The sequence below is a fragment of the Lagopus muta genome, chromosome 25, assembly GCF_023343835.1.
Source record: "Lagopus muta isolate bLagMut1 chromosome 25, bLagMut1 primary, whole genome shotgun sequence".
Taxonomy (NCBI): Eukaryota; Metazoa; Chordata; class Aves; order Galliformes; family Phasianidae; genus Lagopus; species Lagopus muta.
In genome coordinates, this window is record NC_064457.1 from 2,791,781 (window position 1) to 2,814,308 (window position 22,528).

Genomic DNA, 22,528 nt, shown 5'->3' on the forward strand with positions numbered 1-22,528 from the left:
TAGAGCTGGTAAAACCAACATTCACTTCTTACATCCATAGAAACTTGCAGCAAAACTAATACTGCCCCAAAACTCACATCCAAAATCATAACAAAAGCAGAATTATTGATTGCTTCCTTCAGATTGTAAAGTTTTTGGGAATAAATACATCTTTGAGCAACCTGGTGTAGAGAGAGGTGCCCTGCTTGTAGCAGGGGGTTGGAACAAGATGATCTTAAAGTCCCTTCCGACCCAAACCATTCTAGGGTTCTATGAAATATCCAAGTTGGAAGGAAAAAAGGATGACTAATTGGTAAGGTGATGACCAAGAGCCCCACCTACATCACTGCCCCTTCCTTTTTCTTCTTTAGCATCCTTATATTCCCACCATGAACTCTGAAGGTGAAGTGTGACTTCGTCTGTGCCCATCAGCAAGGCCACAACTGAGCACACAGTACAGCAAAGGCCCCTGGTTCTGCCTGCTTGCAGGGAAGTGTGGTACGGAGCATCACATGGGCTCAGATGTGAAAAAGAGGGCTTTGCATTGATCCTGATGGGCTCATCACTGATGGTTTCAGAACCAATAGCAGCAGTTTGCCACAAGCACCTCCCTGTCCTGCAGCCACGTGGTGCTTTGGAGCTGGACCTCTCCTACACTTCACTTCTGGACCACCATCGTAAGTCTTTTTGTTTGCTCTCCAGAGAGAGGAAACCAATCCCTAGGTTACAAAGGAAAGCCAGTGGTTTGTAGATCACATCAGGAAGCTTCCAGAGTACCGTGTCATCTCAGCTCACAAAACAGCCAAAACAGACGGCAGCAGTACCTGCAATCCCTGCTATTTCCAGCTCTGCCCTCAGGCACTTTGACACAAAGGCTCATTCCACAAACCTCTGTTTGCACCTTCAGTTGCCACAGAAGCCCACCAACACCCAGCGGTGAGCAGTCTGCAGCCGATCCCAAAATGATGCTCCTATGGGATGCTGGAGGACATCAGGGGACTGGAGCACCTCCATACAAAGACAGGCTGGGCTCATTCAGCCTGGAGAAAAGAAGGCTGTGGGGTGACCTCACTGCAGCCTGCAGTGCCTAAAGGGAGCCTGCAAACAGGAGGGGAATCAACTCTTGGAAAGGGGAGATAACAGCAGGACAAGGGGAAATGGTTTGAAGTTGAGGGAGGCAAGGTTGAGGTTGGATGCCAGGGGGAAGTTCTTTGCTATGAGAGTGGTGAGGTGCTGGAACAGCTGCCCAGAGAGGCTGTGATGCCCCGTCCATCCCTGGAGGTGTTCAAGGCCAGGTTGGATGGGGCCCTGGGCAGCCTGGGCTGGTGTGAAATGGGGAGGTTGGTGGCCCTGCGTGTGGCAGGGGGTTGGAGCTTCATGATCTTTGAGGTCCCTTCCTACCCTGGCCATTCTGTGATTCTGTGGTTCTGTGGAGGGACGCAGTGGCCGCGAGCTGATGGTTGGACCTGGTGATCCTGAAGCCCTTCTCCAACAGCAATGGTTCTGTGACCTCTACGCATGTCCTGATGGCAGAATCTCAGCCTGGTTTACTTTGAGTTTCTTCCTACCTCAAAGCACAACAGAAAACAGTGCTGTCTTCCCAAGAGGAGCCTGAGAGACATCAATGGCTCCCATAGCAACCAGGCAGGGAATGGCCACAATTGCTGCAATTAGAGCTGATTGCAATGATTTCCCATTCCCTCCAGGTCAGTGGGCTGGAGAACGCTGGGCCAGATGCAGGGCTCCCAGTAACAGCATTTGTCAGGCCTCGGTCGGTTTGATCATTCCCAGCCTTCCTCACCATCTGATGTGACGGGTTGGACACACATCCTGCTGTCTGATGTTTCGTTTGGAGCTTTTTGTTTCACTTATTTCCTATGCTTTCATCACGAAACCTCCAAGTGCAGCTCTGACTCCTGCAGAAGAGGTGCCCTGTTGGTGTTTGACAGAAGCTCCCGTGTGTGTGTAAAGTGAAAAACCCCTTTTACACGATGAAAAGAAAGAAGCAAAAGGAAGCAGGTGTCAGCCTGTGTGGTGCAAAAGAGAAAGGAGCAACGGGATGGCCATGAACAACACAGCAGTGGGAAGCCCCCAGGTCAGCCCTCACTGTCCATGGCACTGAGAGGGGGCCCCACTTCATGGAACGGAAGGAGACACCCCAGGCAAGCAGACAGTCACCAACTGCTTCTTCTGCAGAAGGATTTAATCCCATTAAAAGGTAATGTCAGAACACATTTGGCTTTTGAAGCCCAATGACAAGGCAATAAATCACACAAAATGCAACCACCGCCTCAGATCTAAGAGGAAAGGCCATTCCCTGAAAGCACCATCCATCTGTCTCAGAGCACTTTCAGCACAGCCCTACAGCACTTAAGAGACCAAACTGAGATGCCAGGCTTAAACAAGAGAAGAAGGACAAAGAGCAGCAGCACCAAGACAGGAGGCAGCAGCTCCTTCACCACCTGGATGCCCAGAAGGGCAGGGTTACCTCTAATGGCCGTGCAGTCACAGGAACATGTACACAAATAGCACTGAGAAATGTCTTTCTTGAAGCCACAGAACCTTTCTGCCACCTGATACGAAACCACTGTAGGACATGGGGCAATGGCTGCTTTCACTTGAACCGAAATTCACCCTCCAGAACTCAGCACGACCAGCAGCACAGAGCCTAATGATGAGCAGAACAGTTTCCAGTCTCAGCTATGCCCTCCCCATCAGCAGCTCCCTCTGATGCCATCCAGCCCCTTCTGCTCCTTCCACATTTCCAGCAGTGAGTGTGCATTATTACAGGCACCAATTCACACTGCAGCACAGCAAAGGAACCCTTTCCTGCTGAAATCATCCTCAGCCTTAACACAGACAGCACTGAGCAAAACTGCATCTTCGGGCACCTCGAGCTGAAGCAATCATTCCTATAAGGAGAGCAGAAAATGTTCTCTCCTCATCTCTATTGAGTGCTTTAAACTGCCTTTAAGTGTGCAATTAATGACATTACTTGTCAGGGATCATTTTGCAAAGCCCTCCACCCCCCACTCAGCTCCTGCACACCTCCAACCTTTTTTATTTCCTTCAACTCTGAGCCTTGCTCCTCCTGATCTCGTTCCTGGAGATGCTCAGGTTGACACCACGAACACCCCTGCAGGATGCACGCACCACAGAGCAGGACAAAGCAAGACCAGATATAAGGAAAGGAGCTGGAACTCCTTGGAGAACCAATGCTGGGTGCTGCCTGCTGGCTTTGCCACAGTCCCAGATGAAATTGAGGCCCTTTCCTCCACCCTCCCACTGCAGCTGGACATCACCTACATTCAGAGGCAGCCATTCTTCACGCGTTGTCCAGATCTCTGTTCTCCCCCTTCTCCTCACACAAGGCTGGTGGGCATGGTGGTGATGGGTCAATGGCTGCATTTGGTGATCCTAATGGTCCTCATACACTGGCTTGGGTTGGAAGGGACCCCAAGGATCACCAGGTCCCAGCACCCTGCCACACAGGGCCACCAACCTACAGATCTGGGTCTGGATCTGGTTGCTCAGGGCCCCATCCAACCCGGTCTTGGCCTTTCCCAAAGTAATGACTCTCTGAGTCTATGACTTCAGGGGGATCCCTGTGCACTGCAAACCTTTTCTCCAGGAACAGCTCCAGAAATCCTTCCCCAGATGATTCCTTTCACCATTCTCCCAGGGTTGCCAGGAATGTTCCCTCCCAGTGTCAGCCATGCCACCACGTAAGCACTGCCCAGCAGCACGCCCTATGGCAACTCACTCTCTTCCTCTCCCTTCTTTTTTTCCATCATGTTTCTTCAGTGACACCTCAAAGCACGAGGAAATCCCACATCCCCTTTAACGTCACTCCCCTGGCAGTGAGTGAAGGAGATCAAAAGGCAAAAAAAAGGGAAACAATACGAAATGCCACCATCAGCACCCAGGGCTGTGTGTGTGATAGATAGGAGGATGCCGACCCCCAAACCATGGGCACATGGAGCTGGGGCAGAAGGACGAAACACACCTGGGAGAGATGCCATGAGTGAGGAATGCAGGATTTCTGCTTTTAAGCCACATTTACAACTCTAATTCTCTGCAGGTCCAATCATAACAAGTTCTAATCACTACAGTTACAAACACAGGAGTAGAAGGAACTCAGTTGGAAGAAGAAAGGGCTGCGATGGCAAAATTTTAAGTATTTCATGATCCTTGACAAAGGAAGAGCCCTTTTCATAGCAGCTCTGGCCTGGAGGAGGCACTTCCAAGCACAGAGATTGCTTTTTTATTTAAGAAGCCAGTCTCAAAGCACACTGAAGAAAGCCTGCCGTGCAGCTCTCACCTGCAGCACACAGCAAGCAGCAGGTGTGAATGGGCAGCAGTGAGAAATGAATGCATGGAGCTGCTCAATGCAACGGGGCTGTGCAGCTCCCAGCCAGCACCATCAAACAGAGCTGCACTACATGCAGCGCTCCTTCTGGCTGGAGCTGCAGTCCCTCTCCAAATGCAGCACCTCTGCATGCAGCTTACCAGGGCAGTATGCATCCACGTCCAGTTTCTGTGCTGAAGAGAGTGTTGGTGAGCCAAGCTCAGACTCGGGGATGCGAGGGCTCTCAACAAACTTTGCTTTCCTCAGAGGGGCTAAGGAGAAGGAGGGGGAGAGAGAGAGAGGGCTCATGAATAAGGGAAACAGCGAGCAACAGATGGAAGCACTTAATGACACTGTCAGACTCAGATCAGGTTACCCCCCCCACCCCCCCTTTTTTTTTTCTTTTTTGCTCAAAAAAAAGAAAAAAAAAAGCATTATCTGCATTCTTTACAAAGGAGATGGCTCTGATTCAAACTTGCAGGCTGCAGCCTTCAGAGTATGCGGGGCTGCAGCAGCTCCTCATGCTCCCAAGCACTTCCCTGTTTCCTTCCCACTTTAACCCATCTTTTATAGGAAGCAAACAGGACTGCACTCTGCCATGTAAAGGACTAAGATGGCACAGAGGGATGCAGAGCCTGCTGGGGTTTCAGGTATTGAACTCCAAAACACTGAAATGAATACACAAATTCTGTATTCAGTGATTGCTTCCTCTGCAGAGCAATGAAAATAAACCCATTTTGAAGCACTGCAAACGTCTGATCCCACAGGTGCTGCACTCCCTGTGGATGATCAGATGGAAACCAACGCTGCCCAGAAGGAGAGGCCCTGAGTGCTTCACTTCCATCCTTGCAAATCCAGAAACGATTCAAAGGAATGAAAGGAAGAGCTGGGAAAGTCAAAGTGCCCCAGAGCAAAACAGCACCGGCATCACACAAACAGCACTGGATTGAACTGAGCTCTGAAATGCAGTGACAAAGTGCTGTGCCCCTTTTGCTGGTAGTGAAGCAATGATTTCTAAAACATCTTCAGCACCACGTTTTTCAATGGGTATTTCTGCCAGACTGGAGAAATAAGCTGGGCTGTAAGCTGTGTGCAGGTGACGGCGATGCGCTTCCCAGCTGCACTCACTGCCCATTGAAGTGAAAGGCCAACTTGAAAAGCTGCTCTCCCAACTCCTGCCTGCACTGCTCAGCCTGGCAGCTCTCCTGTGCACCACTCACATCTCAGTCCTCCTGCCTTGAACACCAAAAATGGGGCTGAACCTCGGGATGGGCTTTGCTCTCATGCATCTCCCGTGCTACAAGCTAACAGCCAGGTGCCATATAAATGCAATGGTTTTGGAGGGATTGATACCCAGGTCAGAAAGGTGTTGGGAATCATCATCCTGCTCAGAGCCAGCTGCTAATATTTCACGTGAAGCTGCAGCTCTGCCAATGGGGCTTGGTCCAGCTGCCTCACTGCAGCCTCACTAGCAGTCATCCTTGTAACTGGAATTGCACGTCCCTATTTCATTGTTCCAGGCTCACATCAGAGCCACAGACCTGTGCTGTGCCAACCAAGCAATGTTCCTCTGAAAAGAAGCTCTTCTCACGGTCGGAGATGTTAATAACCACAACTGGGCTGGCACTGAAGGTTCTGTGCTACAGCTGAGGTACAAAACCGAAGAGCCTGCTGACATCCTGAACACCCCCCATGAGCACAGCGAAACCTTATGGCCAGAATCACACCATCAGTGCTCACCACGCAGCATAACCCTGAACAAAGCACAGAGAAGTGATCTGCACCATTCCACACCTCCACCTGCTGGGGCTGATCCTTCAGAATCACAGAACTGCAGGGGTTGGAAGGAACCTCCTGAGCTCAGTGAATCCAACCCCCTGCCCAAGCAGCTCCCTGCAGCAGGCTGCACAAGTTGGCATCCAGACAGGTCTGGAATATTTCCAGAGAAGGAGACCCCACCAGCTCCCTGGGCAGCCCATCCCAGTGCTCCATCACCCTCACTGTGAAGAAGTTCTTCTGCATATTGTTGTAGAACTTCCTATGCTCCAGTTTGTGGCCATTTCCCCTTGTTCTGTCCCCACAGACTGCTAAGAACAGGTTGGCCATGTCTCTTCGACTCTCACACATAAGATATTTGTAAACATTTCATAAGATTCCTTCTCAGTCTTCTTTTCTCATGCCTGAACAGCCCCAGGTCACTCAGCCTTTCCTCAAAGGAGATGCTCCAGGCCCTGCATCATCTTCGTGCCCTCTCTGCTGGTCTTCTCCAAGAGATCCCTGTCTGTTTTGTACTGGGGAACCCACAACTGGACGCAGTGCTCCAGATGAGGCCCGACCAGGGCAGAGCAGAGGGGAGGATCACCTCCATTGCCCTGCTGCCCACACTCCCTTTCATGCACCCCAGGATCCCATTGGCCTTCTTGGCCACCAGGGCACACTGCTGGCTCTGAACAACCTGTCACCCACCAGGACCCCCAGGTCCTCCTCTGCAGAGCTCCTCTCCAGCAGCTCACATCCAACTGTACTGATATGTGCCCTCTGAGCTCAGACAGCTCTCAGCTCACCTCTCTGTCCTCTCATCTATCCTACAGCTTCCTTACCAGGATATCTTGGGATATGGTACCAAAAGCCTTGCTGAAGTCAAGGCAGACAACATCCAGCCAACACTGCACGTGCGCTCTGCAGGACAGCCCTGTTGCCAAGGACCCAATGGCACACACAGCATTGCATCATACAGGAACAGCCTCGCTGCTGCTGCAGAACCTCCATGAGAAGAGCAAGAGAAGTTATTCAAAGCAATATACCAGAACAAAACCTCAAACCCTTTCCTCGGTGCAAACAAAATCTTGCTTGACTTTGAGAGGAGTTCTTCCTCTTCAAGGGAAGCGATGGCCATTCCAGGACAGGAATCCACCACATGATGCAAAACCATCACAGTGTCAGCAGTTGCAACCTTAATAAGCTGCCTTACTGATGAACTTTGTGCAGCAGTGGGCTGCCTTCCACCAGGGCACTGATTTTCTGCTTCTTCCTCTTGGCACAGCAATTCTCCCCAATATTCACAAAGCCACCAAACGTCGCAACATCACCCACGACCAGTGTCCAGAACAGCAAGGTGTGAACTGAACAGCACATGAAACCAAAGATGAACTCAGGACAAAAGCAGAGATCTGGAATGAAGCTACCAAATAAAAACAGAACAAAACCAGCACGCCTCTATTCCTTCCGAATAATCATTCCATCTCCATCAGCACTGTGCTCTGCTTCAGCTTGCTGAGCACCCTGATTCTCCTGCATTCTCTCTGCCATGTAATGTATAGATGAGTTAGCATTCTAATTAAAAAAAAGTTTTCTTTAAATGGAAAGGCACTGGGAAAAGGAAATTACCATGGATCACCAAAAGGCTCCATTGACTAAGCTTAGTTTTGCTCTGACAGGAACAATTCACATAGAAAAGAGCTCTGAGCACCGCATGACCCGATGGAACAAAGCGCTGTGGGTTTCAGTGGATCTGCACTAATTAACTCTGCACTCTGATTACGGTTTGCACACCTCCATGCATAAACCCCATAGCAGCACGCTGCTTCCAGCACAGGTTAGGACAGTGAAGGATCACCACGAGCAGGGAGCTGCAATCCCCTGCTACCAGTGCAGATGAAGAGGAGCTGAGTTTTGCACGTGGGTATGGCAGAGCTGCATTATCCCATACATCACGTATGGTGGAAAGCAATCCCTCAAATGCACAGGCTCTCTCCAAAAACAACCTGCCCAAAGGAGGCCGTGATGGGCACAGGCAGAGCAGCCCTCTGGAGAGGAAACTTCAACAAGGTGCATTCCTGGACTGCTCTCAGTGTGGGCTCCTCTGCTCCCACACAGCTCCTGGTTCTGCTGATGGATGAATCAAAAGAAGGGGAAAGCAGGCAGCGTGTGATTCCTTCTGCTGTGGCACGAATAAAGCAGCCAGCAGTAACCAGCACTGCAGAGGGGGAACTTAGAGATCAGCCAGGTTTTAAAAAGTCTGACTTAAAATAATGAAATTACAGGGTAACATCCTTCTGTTTTATGGAGAGGAGAGGGAAGAGGGAAGGAAAAGAAGAAGGGGAAGGAAAACAAGAAGGGGAAGGGATGTCAGAGGAAGGGAAGAAGGTCAGGCTGGACCAGGCTCTGAGCCCCTGATGGAGCTGTAGATGTCCCTGTTCAATGCAGAGGAGTGAGACAAAATGACCTGTAAGGGTCCCTTCCAACTCAAAAGATGCTATGGTTCTATGAAAGGATCCTTCTTTCCCTCTTTGTTCTGTTCTGATCCTTCTTTGTTCTGTTGACAAATTTATTTCCAACGTGGACTACCAAAAAAAGTCTTTATCTCCACAGGGGAAACAGATTTGAGGAGCAGCATCTCATGCACCAACAGCACAGGAGGAGCGGATGGCGCTTTCATCTTGCCATCCAAACCCAGGAGGTCGGGTTCTGAGGCTCACAGCTGTGTCACAGCAGCAGTTCTCCACGTCATTTCCCATCTAAAATTCCCCTTCTCAGTATCTTCTGAATCAGCTCTGAGGACAAATTCCATGCGTTGTTCCCTGCGGCACTCAGAGGGAAGAGGAAAGATGAGGCAGAAGCCAGCAGCGCTCACTTCAGCTTCCCAAACGGAGGCCTGCAGCCATCCCTATATATTCGGGGCTGTTTCTAATTCCTGTTAAACTACAGAAACAATGGATGAAGACCTGGGACTCCGGGATGCGATCACGCCGTCAGCATTTTCAGCCCACGTGCGTTCTGCTCAAAAACCCACGGAATCCTCTGAATGGCAGAAATGAGAGCGACGCTGCTGCAGAAACGTTCCTCACCTCCCTCCTCCCCTTTCCTGACAGTTTTGCTTCATTAAAAGTTAGATTTAAACCAGATGAGAGCACAGCGCTCACTGAGATGTGGTGCTGCCGTTCAGCCCCTGGCAGCTCTCAGCAGCTCGGGGGCCAAAAATGAGCACAGCTGTCCAAGGTGACCTGGATACACAGCAAAGGGAGTTTGTTCCAAAGAAAGAAGCGAAGCATTCGGTCCCTGTGATCAAATGAAGGATAATGCCATTAAATTGCTGCTTGGAGGAAGGCCGTGTGCCCGTTATCCCGAGCTAAAGACTGAGCTGTGGATGCACAGTGCTTGGATTTCCAGATCGGCTTCCACAGGAGAAATTAGGAGCAAACAGAAACCAAAAGAAACACGTTTTCCTCTTCTCTGTAGGAAGTGGCTGTAGGACAGAGCTGAGGAGGAACAAAGAAAGGAAAAACTAATTCCCAGCTTTCCTTGGGACGTGAACGTGCTCCAAACAGATTCCCTTCCTCCTTCCAAGGCTGGGTGTCACTGCACTGCCCCAGCAATGCACTTCTGCTTTAGCATTTGGGGTTTCCATCTCACACATTGATCAGGTTGGGCTGTGGGAAGCGAATGGAGCACTGAACACAGCTTCACTCACCTCAGGGCACTGCAGGAAAACAATGCTGAACATTTCATTGGTGATTTCTCCCAAAGAAAGATGCATATGCAGCACAACTGCTCCTAACAGCAAAGCGAGCTGCACAGACTGTGAGATCCTCTGTTTTTTTGCACAGCTCTTCTTTCCATTTCCATTTGCACCAAGAACTGCTGACATGAATACAGGATCTGGCAAGTCAGTGTGGTGCTGCATCACAGAAAGGATAGAATGGCCTGGGTTGAAAAGGAACACAGTGCTCATCTGGTTCCAAACCCTGCTGTGTGCAGGTCACCAACCAGCAGCCCAGGCTGCCCAGAGCCACATCCAGCCTGGGCTTGAATGCCTGCAGGGATGGGGCATCCACAGCCTCCTTGGACAACCTGTTCCAGTGCCTCAGCACCCTCTGGGTCAAAAACTTCCTCCTAATATCCAACCTCAACCTCCCCTGTCTCCATTTAAAACCATTCCCCCTTGTCCTGTCACCATCCACCCTCACAAACAGAGCTGCTCAGCAAACAGGACTGCACAGTGGATGGGCTGACAGAAATTACAATGCAGTGAAAATATGCAACAGGTGAAGTGATTTAAATTTATGGATGTGCCAGTCATTCGAATGTTTGCTGTGCTAAAACTAAGGCAGTTGGTTTGGGTGACAAAGGCAGGCCTTTCATTACAGCAGCTTGCACACACAGCTGTGCAGCTGATAGCAAACTATTTTGGATCCCCATTTCTTTGTTGGCAGCAGCTACAGGGATTGCTCTATTCCCCAGAACAAAGCTCCTCACCTTGGTGTTTACCAACACAGAAAAGAGAGCAAAATCCAATGCAGAAGCTCCCAGGATTCTGAAGCAACACCAGAACCCCACGAAAGCAGCAGCTCCTGCACTCCTGCTGCTCACTGTGCACAGTGCAGCATCCTGGTGTCACCCACAGCAATGCCTTGTGCTCCCACTGAGCCAGCAGAACACACAGAATTGCCCATCATAAATCACCTACAGGTGGGGATTTGGAGAAGGAACAGGTTCCTTATTTCCTCTTGAAGCCAACAGCCACACTGCAAGCTAAGCATGCTTGATGCAACCACGAAAGCAGAACTTTAAACATGGGCACATAAATGTGTCTCTGCCTATAGCAGAGGGATTGGAATGAGATGACCTCAAAGGTCCCTTCCAACCCAAACCATTCCATGATTCTATGATAAATAAATCAAATGTGCAATGTTTAGGTGGTTATTGCATAGCAGAGCCGGGCACCTGGCCACCAGCAAGCATATTTCATCACAGCAACCTATTTATATACACACAAATGCCTTCTAACAGATATGCTACAAGACAACAGCAAGTCCATATGTGCTGCAAAGCAATCCCCTTTACTAGAAGACAACGTGGAGTTATTCTCATCTCCTTATGCAACCTGCCTGCGTGTGACGTGGGTGGCCGGAATCTGCCTGCTCCGGAGCAGCCCCAGTGGGCACCGAGCTGCATCCCTGCTGCTGTGCCAAGGAAAGCTTTGTAGGATGCTTTAATCCGTCCCCAAATTCCCATCCCACTTCCACGCCTCTGCCCCAACAACCTGGCTGAGGCAGGAACACGATTCTAGAGCTCAGATTGGGAGGATGGAGGAGGGTGGGCACAGCAGGGATGGGCTGGCAGGATGGATGATCTCACAGGTCTTCTCCAAACTTAATGGCTGCATGGCTCTCTCTGTGCCATCAGTGGGCTGCAGGGATATCAGGCACCCTGCCCCCTCTATATGGGGAGGGACACAGAGCAGACCCCATGGATCCCAAGGGACACGAGGATTTCTACAGCAGACATCCCCAACCTGTGTCAAGCAGCACTTGGTTACAACACAGCACCTTTTGGGAACCTAAACATCTGGTTTAATAAAGGTATATAACTGAGTCAGTGCTGGGAATCTTGACCAGAGAGGTGGGGGGGATCCAGGCAGACCCTAAGGTGAGGCTGGGGGGGCTCAGAGCTGTGGGCATCCCTGCTCAGTGCAGGGCAGCTGCACCAGAGGACCCTTGAAAGTCCACTCCACCTATTCTACAATTCTATGAAATCAGGATCCCTCCTTTCCCCCAATCTGGTCAAAATATGATGTCCAATTAGTGGGAGTTAATTTGTTTTCCCATTCCATTTCACAGTGCAATGAGCCGATATTTTAAGGCTGCTTCTTTGGATTACTAAAAAAGCCGACGCCGAAATAAGAAAGCAGCTGGTTTCAGAACGCAGGCACACGCATCATCTGCTTGGAGAAACTCATCACGAGCTGCATCCTGGTAACAAGCACGGTGCTATTTCTTGGCTGAGTGCACAGGAGAGGGACGGATTACACTATTTCCTATTCTGAGGTACACAGACCATTTGCCAAAGGTTTACGGCACAGTGGTGTGCAGATATAGGAGGGGGGATCCCAATACTGGAGGGATGTAGAGCTGATAGAGAAGGTCCACAGGAGGGCCACAAAGATGAGCAGAGGGCTGGAGCACCTCCTCTACGAGGACAGGCTGAGGGAGCTGGGCTGTGGATGCTCCATCCCTGGAGGTGTTCAGGATCAGGTTGGATGGGGTTTTGGGCAGCCTGGGTGAGTAACAAACCTGAAGGTTGGTGGCTCTCCTGGCAGGAGCAGGTGGCCTGGTCCAACCCCACAGCACTTCCTCCAATCTAATCCCACATCCTCACTCCCCACAGCACCTCCTCCAGCCTGAGGAACCTCATTGCTATGCCTGGAAATTCCCACCCATAGAAGCACAGCGATGACAGATGCTCCATTTTGTGCAGCACGGGTGTGAGATGAGGACAGGCTTCTGGCTCTGAGCTCCAGAGCAGGCAGGGCAGCTCAGGGCAATGGATGCATGAAATGTTACTGCACAGCCTTCCCCCTCAGTTCAGCCATACACAAAACACCCAGAACCAAAAGCCACCAGCACCTTCCCCAGCACAGCAATGGTGTTACCCACACACTGCACACATCCCTCAGCCAGGAAAGGAAGAGTTGAGGTTGGATGTGAGGAGGAAGTTTTTCACTCAGAGGGTGGTGAGGCACTGGAACAGGTTGTCCAAGGAGGCTGTGGATGCCCCATCCCTGCAGGCATTCGAGGCCAGGCTGGATGTGGCTCTGGGCAGCCTGGGCTGCTGGTTGGTGACCTGCACACAGCAGGGTGATGGAACCAGATGATCATTGTGGTCCTTTTCAACCCAGGCCATTCTGTGATTCTGTGATTCTATGAACCAGGAAGGCCCTGGCACAGGGGCTGGGCTGTGTGCACACTGTGACTTCTGCCCTGCTAACACAGGAGGTGGGTGCACATGATAAGCAGGCAGAACCTGGCTCTTGGCTTGGAAAGGTGAGCTAACGCTGCTTTGTGGCTTTCAGCAGTCCTTCACATGCAATGTGTTCCCATGCCCATTCCAGCTATGCGCACCCAGCTGGCTCCCACCTAACAGAGCCCCTGCCACAGCAAACCATGAGTCTGCACGCGAGGGATGGATTCCTATGGACAAAAGAGGAGCCCCCAGGCCAGCATGTACCACCCCAGGTTGGGATATGGGGCAGGATGAGAACACTGGGGCTGAAATCACAGGGAGATACTGCACACACACCTCCTGCCTCTCGTTCTGAGATGCAATTCAATTCTCCCTTCTGACATTATGTAAGGTGCCGGGCTGTGCTAAGCCTCCAGAATGCCATGGATGGCGATGGATTAGGGAAAATTAAAAGTTCTTTCATTAAAATTAAAAGAAAGTGAATGATGCATCTTGACAAACACGGCACCCTGAAGCAGGCTGGGCTCGCCAGGAGCAGCCCTCCATCCCACCCACACTCCAACACCAACACAGCCCTTCCTGACCCATGCTGAGCTGCCAGAGCAACAACTACAGAAAGCAACAGGAAAAATGTGACCACACTGCAACCACAATGGTACCAAAACACCCAGGAATGACAGCAAGCACAGCACCCTGCACACAGTGCAGCAGCAGGTGCCATTCCTCAAACCACACCATGCAAATGGTTACTGCTGCACCTGGTGTTCTTCCCAGCACCTCCAATTAAACACCTCCTCATCATGATGCCGTTGCTCTAAAACCAAAAATACCATCCTTGATATCCCTGGTGGATTATTTTTCAGCCCGCTCCTCAGTAGATCTGTTCTACTTCAGCAATGCTGAGAAAGTGGAAAGCTTTTCAGTGCACATTCGTTTTAGGTTTTGTCCATGCAATCCTTCTCATTTCCATGAGCTCAGGGTTATGTAAAACTATTGCAACGACCAAAAGAAAAACACCCAAAGCAGCAAAACCTGCCCTTACACTACAAGCCACCTAATGGCTTCCATGCCAGCTCCAGGCACTCAGCCCTCTTATTCTACATCGATTTTCTGCAGAGCTAAAAGAGGCCAAGCAAAGCCTACCACAATTTCAATGCAAGTGTATGCAAGAGGAGTGGTGCCGACACTCACAGGGCTTTGTTTTCTCTCCCCAGCACCCACAAGCATGCAAAGCTGCAGCAGGAGGGCAGTGAGACCCAACAGAGCAGCTCTGAGACTGCAGCCCAGACCCACAGCCTGGACCCACACATCAGACCCACAGACAAGACCTTCGGTCTGGATCCACAGCTCAGACCTACAGTCCAGACCTGCAGATCAGACCCACAGCCCAGATGCACAGCCCAGTCTCATGGCCTGGAGCCACAGTCCGGACCTGCAGCCCTGAGCCACAACCCAGACTCACATCCCAGCCCCACATCCCAGCCCCACACAGCTCCATGCCAGCAGCCCAAGGCTGCGGTGCACTGACAGCTCCCTCCACCCTCAGCAGCTCCATGCCCCCCAGCTGCCCCCCATCACCTCTGCATCTTCGCCGTCCCCACGGCGTGGGCTCCGAGATGATGATTTCAGGAGAGCTCACAGCTCCCTCTCTTCATTAATCCTCCCGCTATTAAAGAGCCCTTCCTTCCTTCTTTCCAAAACGCTGCAGCAAACGTAGACTACATGCCTCCCTTGGGGGACAACTGAAGGATTTCTACACCGCTTCTCGCTCCGCCAGCATTTAATTTGCCCTTTTTTTTTTTCTTTTCTGAGCAAATTGCTGTAAGAAGAGGTAAAGGATGGCACAGCACCAACGATCCACCGATGCTCCCGGAGTGAGATGAGGGGCAGCGATGCAGCCCAGGACTGGAGCCGATGAATGGTGCAGTGCTGCGGTTGGTATGGCAACGGAGAGAAAAAAAAAGCAGCCCCATATAAGGAGCTGTGACATGGATTCTGGGAACAATTTATACCAAGAGGCTGTCGGCCCTGGGATGCTTTAAAGCCGCAGCGTCCCCTTCTCGTCGTTTTGCAGCCGGCATTGTTTGGCTGGAAGGAGATGCGTGCATGGGGAGCCTTGCACAGACTGCAGAGGAGCAAGGTGGTTTTGCAGTGATTTCCAAGCAGAATGCCTGAAGGAACGATGAAGGGAATGGCACTGAGCTGATGGTGCCCCAAAGGAAGGCCTGAGCACCACAATGCAGCAACCTGCAGCAGCAGCACTGAGCACCAGCACCACAATGGGGACAGAGCATCCTCGGGTGCATGGGTGCACAGTAAGGCAGCTCAGACACAGCTACCATAGCAATCTGAGGCACAGCCATGGTTTAGAATCTGTGCTGCAGCACAAGGGGAAAAAAACCCCACTATTTTATGCTATTATCCATGGGAAAAACACGTTATCTTGCACTACAGCCACATTGTTTTATGCTGTTGTCAGTGTCTTTCACCCAATGCACGCACAGGCAGCACACTGCAAGCACAGGAGCTGCAGCTCCTGCACCATGAGCTGATGCACAGGTTGCTCCCAAGGCCCTGCTCAGCAAGCACTATTTAAAGCCTTTAGAAACGCTCCCACTCGGAAAGAATTAAGTTTGCAACCTGTTACCCAACAGGAGAATTAAAAATAGCTGAGGACAGTGAGGAATAAAATTACCCCCATGTGTGCAAATGGGAATGGCTCAGGACTGCAACCAACACGTCCATCTCTGCAGCACCCAGAGATGCACAGCAATGCTTTCTCTGGGGTATGCAATGCACTGCCCTGCTTGCATTGCAGCCACAGTGCAATGATGTGTAACAGTGCTGTGCAGCAGGAGAAGCAACTTCCAAGTGCCAGCGTGCCTGCAGGGAAACCAGAATGGTCTGCACTCTTACCTGGGCTGCAAGCATTGTTTGGGGTTGCTTTGGTGCTTTATTACTATCTTCTCAGGTACACTTTGCACTGGACTTCCTAAGCTGTCATTATAAAGAGAACAAATGCAGTGACAGAGGTTGCATGCACTGCTCCAAAGCATCCTCAGCCACTGCTGCCCCACTGCTACCAATGCAGGAGGGGGACAGAGCGCCATCAATTATGCTCAGTGTTAATTCACCCATCAGTGCAATGATGACCCTTAGCTTTTCATTAATCCAGCAGAAGGGAAATTGCAAGCACACTGAATATTTATCAGCCCCGCACCAGGGCTCTGCAAACTGAGGGATCAGGCTGCCAGTGAGCAAGGCAGCCCTCTGCTGAGGAAATCATGGCACCACGGGGTGGTGTTCAACCCAAAGTGGAGATCATCACTGTGGCATGGATGGAAAACTGACCTGTACACAAAGCAGCAGATCCACTGCTTTGAAAGATGACATTAAAGCCAACAGACAGCGCTGCTGTATCTGCTGAGCAGGCTTCTCTGTGCTCTACAGCCTCATTTCTCTTTCTAAAGGGTGAAATTAAGACGTTAATTAAGGGATGCCCATGGAGAGGGCCAACCTCCACAGTCTGCCCCATCACTACTGCTCCTGCTATGGGAACGCAGCCCTGCAGCACTTCAGCCCTGGAATGAGAACCAATCCCTCCTCCACTTCCAGCCCTGGAGAACTGCACACAGCGCACAACAGCAGGGTGGCACAGCCGTGCCGTGTTGCAAAAGGTCCTACATCTCCAGGGGGAAAAACACACAGAGCCAACACAGCATCAGGTGCCATGCAGGGCACCATCCCACTGCCCGAGCACCGCGCATACGGATGTGGTGACATGGATGGGTTGCTTGCACAGAACACAGAACAACTGGATAATCCCTCAATGATTTTCTCTCCCCTCTGCCTGCAGCTGCAGGGATGCTCAGCGTTTGGAAGCTCTGAGATGGGTTATAAATATGAGGAAGTTAAGAAACGGGTGAGGAGATGTGAGCAAGACTACAAATAACAACCAGCAGCACAACGCTGCTCCTCCAGCTCCTTCACACGTCACCTCAATGAAAGCAAACAAATCCCTCTAATGACTGCACGAGGCTGCCCAGCAAGCACCTCCCTTTCACCCTACCAACAGTAAATTAAACTAATAATGACAAAAATCACACTACGCCACCGACGCACGCTTTGAATTTCAAGTATGTTGGAGCTCCACCGAAGGCATCACGATGTGGATGTGTGAAATCAGAGGCTGTGCTGGCTCTGCTTGGGATGAGGTGTTTAAATGGGTGCGGAGGCACTCGAGTACAAAGTAGCCCACCTTCCCAATGGGGCTCCAAGGGATGCACAGGGCTCCAAAATGCAGCTCTGAAGGAGGAGCTGGCTGCTAACAGAAAGGCAGGAAGGCAACCTGTAAGGTTTACAGGCTGACCAGCGACCTGCTTGTACCTCATCTCAGGTGTCTCACATTAATGACCCTAATTACCAACGGAGATGAAAAGCTTCATTTCAGGGTTACCAGAACCCAGCATGGGAGCAGTTGTAAACCCACAGCTTCTGCTCTATCAATGCACATCCAGATGGGCACGGATCCAAAGCAGCCCTCCTCCTCCTCCTATCCCCACCTGCACCCACAGCATCACGTCCTGCTGCACTCAGCACAGAACAGCAGGGTGGGGTTGGATGCCTTCAGAGTCCCCTCCATCTCTAAGAGTTTCGTGGTCCTATGAAGCTCTACGAGGGGGAATGATTTGCTGGCAAGAGAGCTGAGGCTGAGATGATGGCCGTTCCATCCATGGGACAAGGGCATGGCAGGAGATTCTCTCACACTTGGCACAAACAGAGACACCTCTCCCCACCCCCCACAGCCACGCAGCCCATCCTCAGCACAACCACGGAGCCTTTTTCAACTTCTCCTTTCACCAGTGGGCAGGAACAGCACGGCACGAAGCACAGCGGCACTCAGGGCATTGGCTGAACATTGGTCTGGAGGCTTCTCTCGGTGCAATGCTGCACCCTGGCTGGTTGATTTAAAGATGGGCACAGAAGAATGTCCAATTTTAGGCAAGAAGCAAGCTTCCCAAAGCTCCAACCAGCAGGAATGCACTGGGCTTTCCAACGGCTGCTCAACAGCAGCTGCTTTGGGAAACCCACCTGCTCTTCCATCATGAGGTGTTCCAAACCAACCCCAATGACATCAGTTAAACAAAACAGTGCAACAACATAAACAAACCCTCCAAAAAGATCCCTTCTGCCTCACGACAGCATCATTTCCCTGATGTACTCCCCCAGCCTCCAAACTTTCAGCATAAAGTTCTTTTACGGCTGCTGGGAACGCTTCCACCACCTTACACATTTTGCACCGACGGACCAAAAAAGCCCCCACCGAACGTTATTTAAAGTCCTTACCAGGCAACTTCTTCACGGGTTGGAGCCGAACACTGATAGACTGATGTGTGAGTAAGGGGGAGGATGGAAGGGAGCGGGACATGCCCTCCATAATCCGAAACTGCTGCATACCTTCGGTCACGGGGAGCGGCGGGATGGCGTAGTCTGCTTCGAAAGCACAGTCGTTCTCTGTGGAGGTGCCTGGAGGGACACAAAGAGGCAGCAAGGTGACGAGGGGAAGGTTCCACGGGTTTGGGTTCACGTCCCCCAAATCTGGCCCTACACATAAAGAAATCGCTGTATTTCTCCAACAGCATCCCTGTGCTGCTCTTCAGATTGCAAACAGCAGCACCATGAACTGTTTGTTTGGGTTTTTCTTGCTTGCATTTTGAATTTAACCCCGATGAACCAAAAGCCCTTTGACTTTTTGGCATTAGTGGCCGCCCCAGCTCTGTCTGGCCAGTGTGGGATGCATGCAGAGGCCAACATGGGAGGACTGCAAACACCACAAGATGTTTCCAATATCACCAAAGCATAATGAGGTTGCACACACACAGCACTCTCACAGGAACCAGGTTTCAGCTCTCAGTTCTGCTGCCCACAGTCCAGCACCAGAACAGCTGCCCCCCTCCTCCCCAAACACTCAGGTATGTTGGCTTGGAGATGGTCCTTACAGCCACAATCTGAGCTGGGCACCGATGCTTTTCAATTCGTTTCATGCTGCTTTAATTAAGCACACACGCAGGGACCCCTGCAGAGCACATCCCTTTAAGGGCGCGCGGAGCATCGTTTATCCTTCGCGTTAATTTTGCACAGTGCACTGCTGGAGTTGCAGAGAGCTCAGCAGCTCTGCTCACTGTGCAGCTCTGCTCACTGTACAGCCCATCCCCAACCACCCATCAGCACCAGGAGGGCGAATGGTGTCAGTGCCAGCACGGCACAGGCACACACAGAGCTCAAGCACTGGTGCTTGCATAAAGCTGAGGGAAACTGAGCGATGGGAACAAAGGAATGGTCACAACGTCAGGGATCAGCCATGAAAGAGTTGGGTGCTGCACAGAGCCATGTGGAAGTGCACACAGAGGCAAGATGAGCTCTCGCTCTGGATGGAGGGTTCAAATCTGCCCAGCTGGAGCCCTCAGCCCATTATGTGAGCGTTGTGCTGCAGAATTGGGCTGAGAGCATCCGTGCATGGCAGGAGCTTTGCTGCTCCACACCTCCCTGGTGTGTGCATCCAGCACGGCCTCAGGGCACACACCATCAGGATGGCACTCATAACAAGTGAAAAATTGCAAAAAAAAACCAAACAGAAAGCAAAGCCAAGCGGGTCCTCTGCTCCAAATCTCCACCAACACAGCCCAACACTGCACACAGCAACGGAGAAGGAAGCAGCAGCTCCATGCGCTGCAAAAGAACCGCTCCTGTACTCTACCACAACAACACAGCAATGCATGCAAGCTGTTGCTGAGCTCCCACAGTGAACACTGGAGAGGAACAAGGCGGCTGACAGATCTGCTTCCAGATGCAACACTTGAAGACAACAAGAGCACAGCTCCTACGTTAGCAAAGCAGTTTCGGCTGCTGACACTGCACTGCTCCGAGCAGCAGCACAGAGCTCAGCCTGCACACACAGAGAATGCAGCCGTGCTGCAAAGCGACGTGAGCTCCTGCAAACTCTGAGCAGCTCTGGGGAGTCACAGCAGGTTTGCAGCTGCAGGGGTTGCAACGGCTGCAAGAAACAGACAGACACAGAGCAGCGCACAGAGAAGCAAGGCTACGACGGAGAGCAGCAGCAGCAGCAGCCATTACCTTGCCCAGAGCGGCTCTGCCGGGCGTCTACACTTGCCTGTCTTCGGTCTGGCGGCTCCTCGCTCCCTCCATCTGCATGAGAACCAAAACAGCACAAGTAGAACATGGCAGAGGACAGGTCAGGCAGACGCAGCTTCTCCTTGAGCCCCATGGCCAAAGGAGCCCCGCGACGAAGAAACGCAAGGCTCTCTGAAATTGCTTCCCTTTAAAGCTCTCTGCTGGGCTACAGAGCGGGCAGGCAGTGAGAACAGGACGCTGCTCACTGCCCTGGATCAATGAGGATGGGCACAGAGCACGGCAGCACACAATTAATTGCACGCTGGTGTCCATCGATCTGCTGGCCAGATTAGAAACAACGGCTGTGAGCGTCGATGGGAACATTGGGGCACACGGGGCTGATGTGGGCTGGAAGCAGAAAGCAGCCCAGCTCCACTGCTGGCCAGGGAGCAGAAGAGGCCTCTGCAGTGCACGGCGCTGCACTGAGGGTATGAACCCACAGCAGGGAAGGAAGCTCTGGCAGCACCCAACTCAGCTGGGATGCAAACTGCTGTGTTACCTGCAGTCCCAAGAGCTGGTTCTGCATTTGGGCTTCCAGCACCAAATATATTCATAAAACAGGAGCTGTGGATCACTGCCTGCAGCTTTTGCAACACGCACTGCTGCTCTGAGCACTGCTGGGTGGGTGTGTGCAACAAATGGCCCCTCTGCAAGCATGCATGGGCAGCTGTGAGGTCAGGAAGAAAGCAAGGCAAGTCTGAGCACCAAAGAAACAGTGGGCACCAAGCAGTGCTAAGGACTGGAGGCTCCAGAAGAGCACTGTCACACAGAGCAAGGCACAGCACTCACACCACGTGTACAGCCCCAATTTATGGGAAGGAGACACTACAGAAGCCCTGGTGCCACCCAGCACGGCCCCATGGGCACAGCGTGCACCCAGCTGCATGGGATGCCACTGGGAAAGCTGCAACCTCAGAACCAAATGCAGCTGCTGTTCTTCACATGAAAGACTATTCGGGGTATTAAACTGGGTTGGAAGATTTGCATGAATTTGCAGAGTAACTTTTTCCACAGTGCTTTGCAGTGTGATGGAGGCTGAAGTGCAGCTCAGTGCACAGGGACAGCAGATCACTTTGCATTGTGTTAACAAGACACTTCCAGTAACAAACAGCCAAACAAACTAACTTTAAAATCCCCCTGCACTAAATTTATCCCAAAGAGCCACAAAATACCCCAAAACTTATGTGTGCAGCATGCAGGAACAGCAAGCAGACCTGTGCCTTTCTGTGCAGGGATGCAGGAGTGTAAAGCAGCAACCTGCATGCAGCTGTCCTGAGCTGGTCCCACTACCAGCAGCAGGGAGGTGGATGATGCTGTATTGCCACTGGGATGGGAGCAAAGCAATGCAGGGAGCAGCAAACAAGCAGCAGGCAGGGAGCAAGCAGCAGGTAAGGAGTATTTAGCTCATTTAGCCCTGCAGAAAAGGACCTGGGGGTCCTGATGGATGAAAAACTGAACGTGAGCCATCACTGTGTGATTACAGCTTGAAAAGCAAATGGGATCCTGGGCTCCATCAGCAGAGGGGTGACCAGCAGGGACAGGGAGGTGATTGTCCATCCCTGCTCTGCTCTTGTGAGGCCACATCTGCAGCACTGCGTCCAGGTCTGGAGCCCCCAGTACAGGAAAGACAGGGAGCTGTTGGAGAGGGTCCAGAGGAGCCACAAAGATGATCAGGGGGCTGGAGCACCTCCATACAAAGACAGGCTGAGGGAGCTGGGTTGTTCAGCCTGGAGAAAAGGCTGTGGGGTGACCTCACTGCAGCCTGCAGTACCTAAAGGGAGCCTACAAACAGGAGGGCAATCAAGTCTTCGAAAGGGGAGATAACAGCAGGACAAGGGGAAACGGTTTGAAGTTGAGGGAGGGCAGATGGAGGTTGGTTGTCAGGGGGAAGTTCTTTGCTATGAGAGTGGTGAGGTGCTGGAACAGCTGCCCAGAGAGGCTGTGATGCCCCGTCCATCCCTGGAGGTGTTCAAGGCCAGGTTGGATGGGGCCCTGGGCAGCCTGGGCTGCTATGAAATATGGAGGTTGGTGGCCCTGCGTGTGGCAGGGGGTTGGAGATTCAGATCCTTGAGGTCCCTTCCAACCCTGGCCATTCTGTGATTCTACGAGCAGGCATGGAGCAGCACTGCAGGTCACACCGTCAGCACGCAGCACAAAGATGAGAGCAGATCACTGCACAGCACTGCACTGCTGGAGGCCTTGCAGGGACCACAACAGCCATAGCAGAGCTGCAGCCGTGGAGCAATGCAGACACACACAGGGTGGGAG

At 51.7% G+C, this 22,528-nt stretch overlaps 1 protein-coding gene across 13 annotated transcripts in view; it reads right to left on the reverse strand.

The window, feature by feature from the left end:
- TANC2 (tetratricopeptide repeat, ankyrin repeat and coiled-coil containing 2) overlaps nt 1–22,528 on the reverse strand; it is a 176,784-nt gene that overhangs the window by 88,894 nt on the left and 65,362 nt on the right. For 9 of the 13 annotated variants that reach the window (XM_048926910.1, XM_048926909.1, XM_048926916.1 and 6 more), the window contains 3 exons: nt 20,204–20,275; nt 18,416–18,595; nt 4,489–4,599 (listed from right to left, as the gene is read on the reverse strand). In XM_048926910.1, the coding sequence (XP_048782867.1) occupies nt 4,489–4,599; nt 18,416–18,595; nt 20,204–20,275 (363 nt within the window). Of the gene's footprint in view, nt 1–4,488; nt 4,600–14,647; nt 15,071–18,415; nt 18,596–20,203; nt 20,276–22,528 lie in introns of those variants that run through there. The other 4 variants (XM_048926918.1, XM_048926919.1, XM_048926917.1 and 1 more) reach the window with 4 other exon arrangements.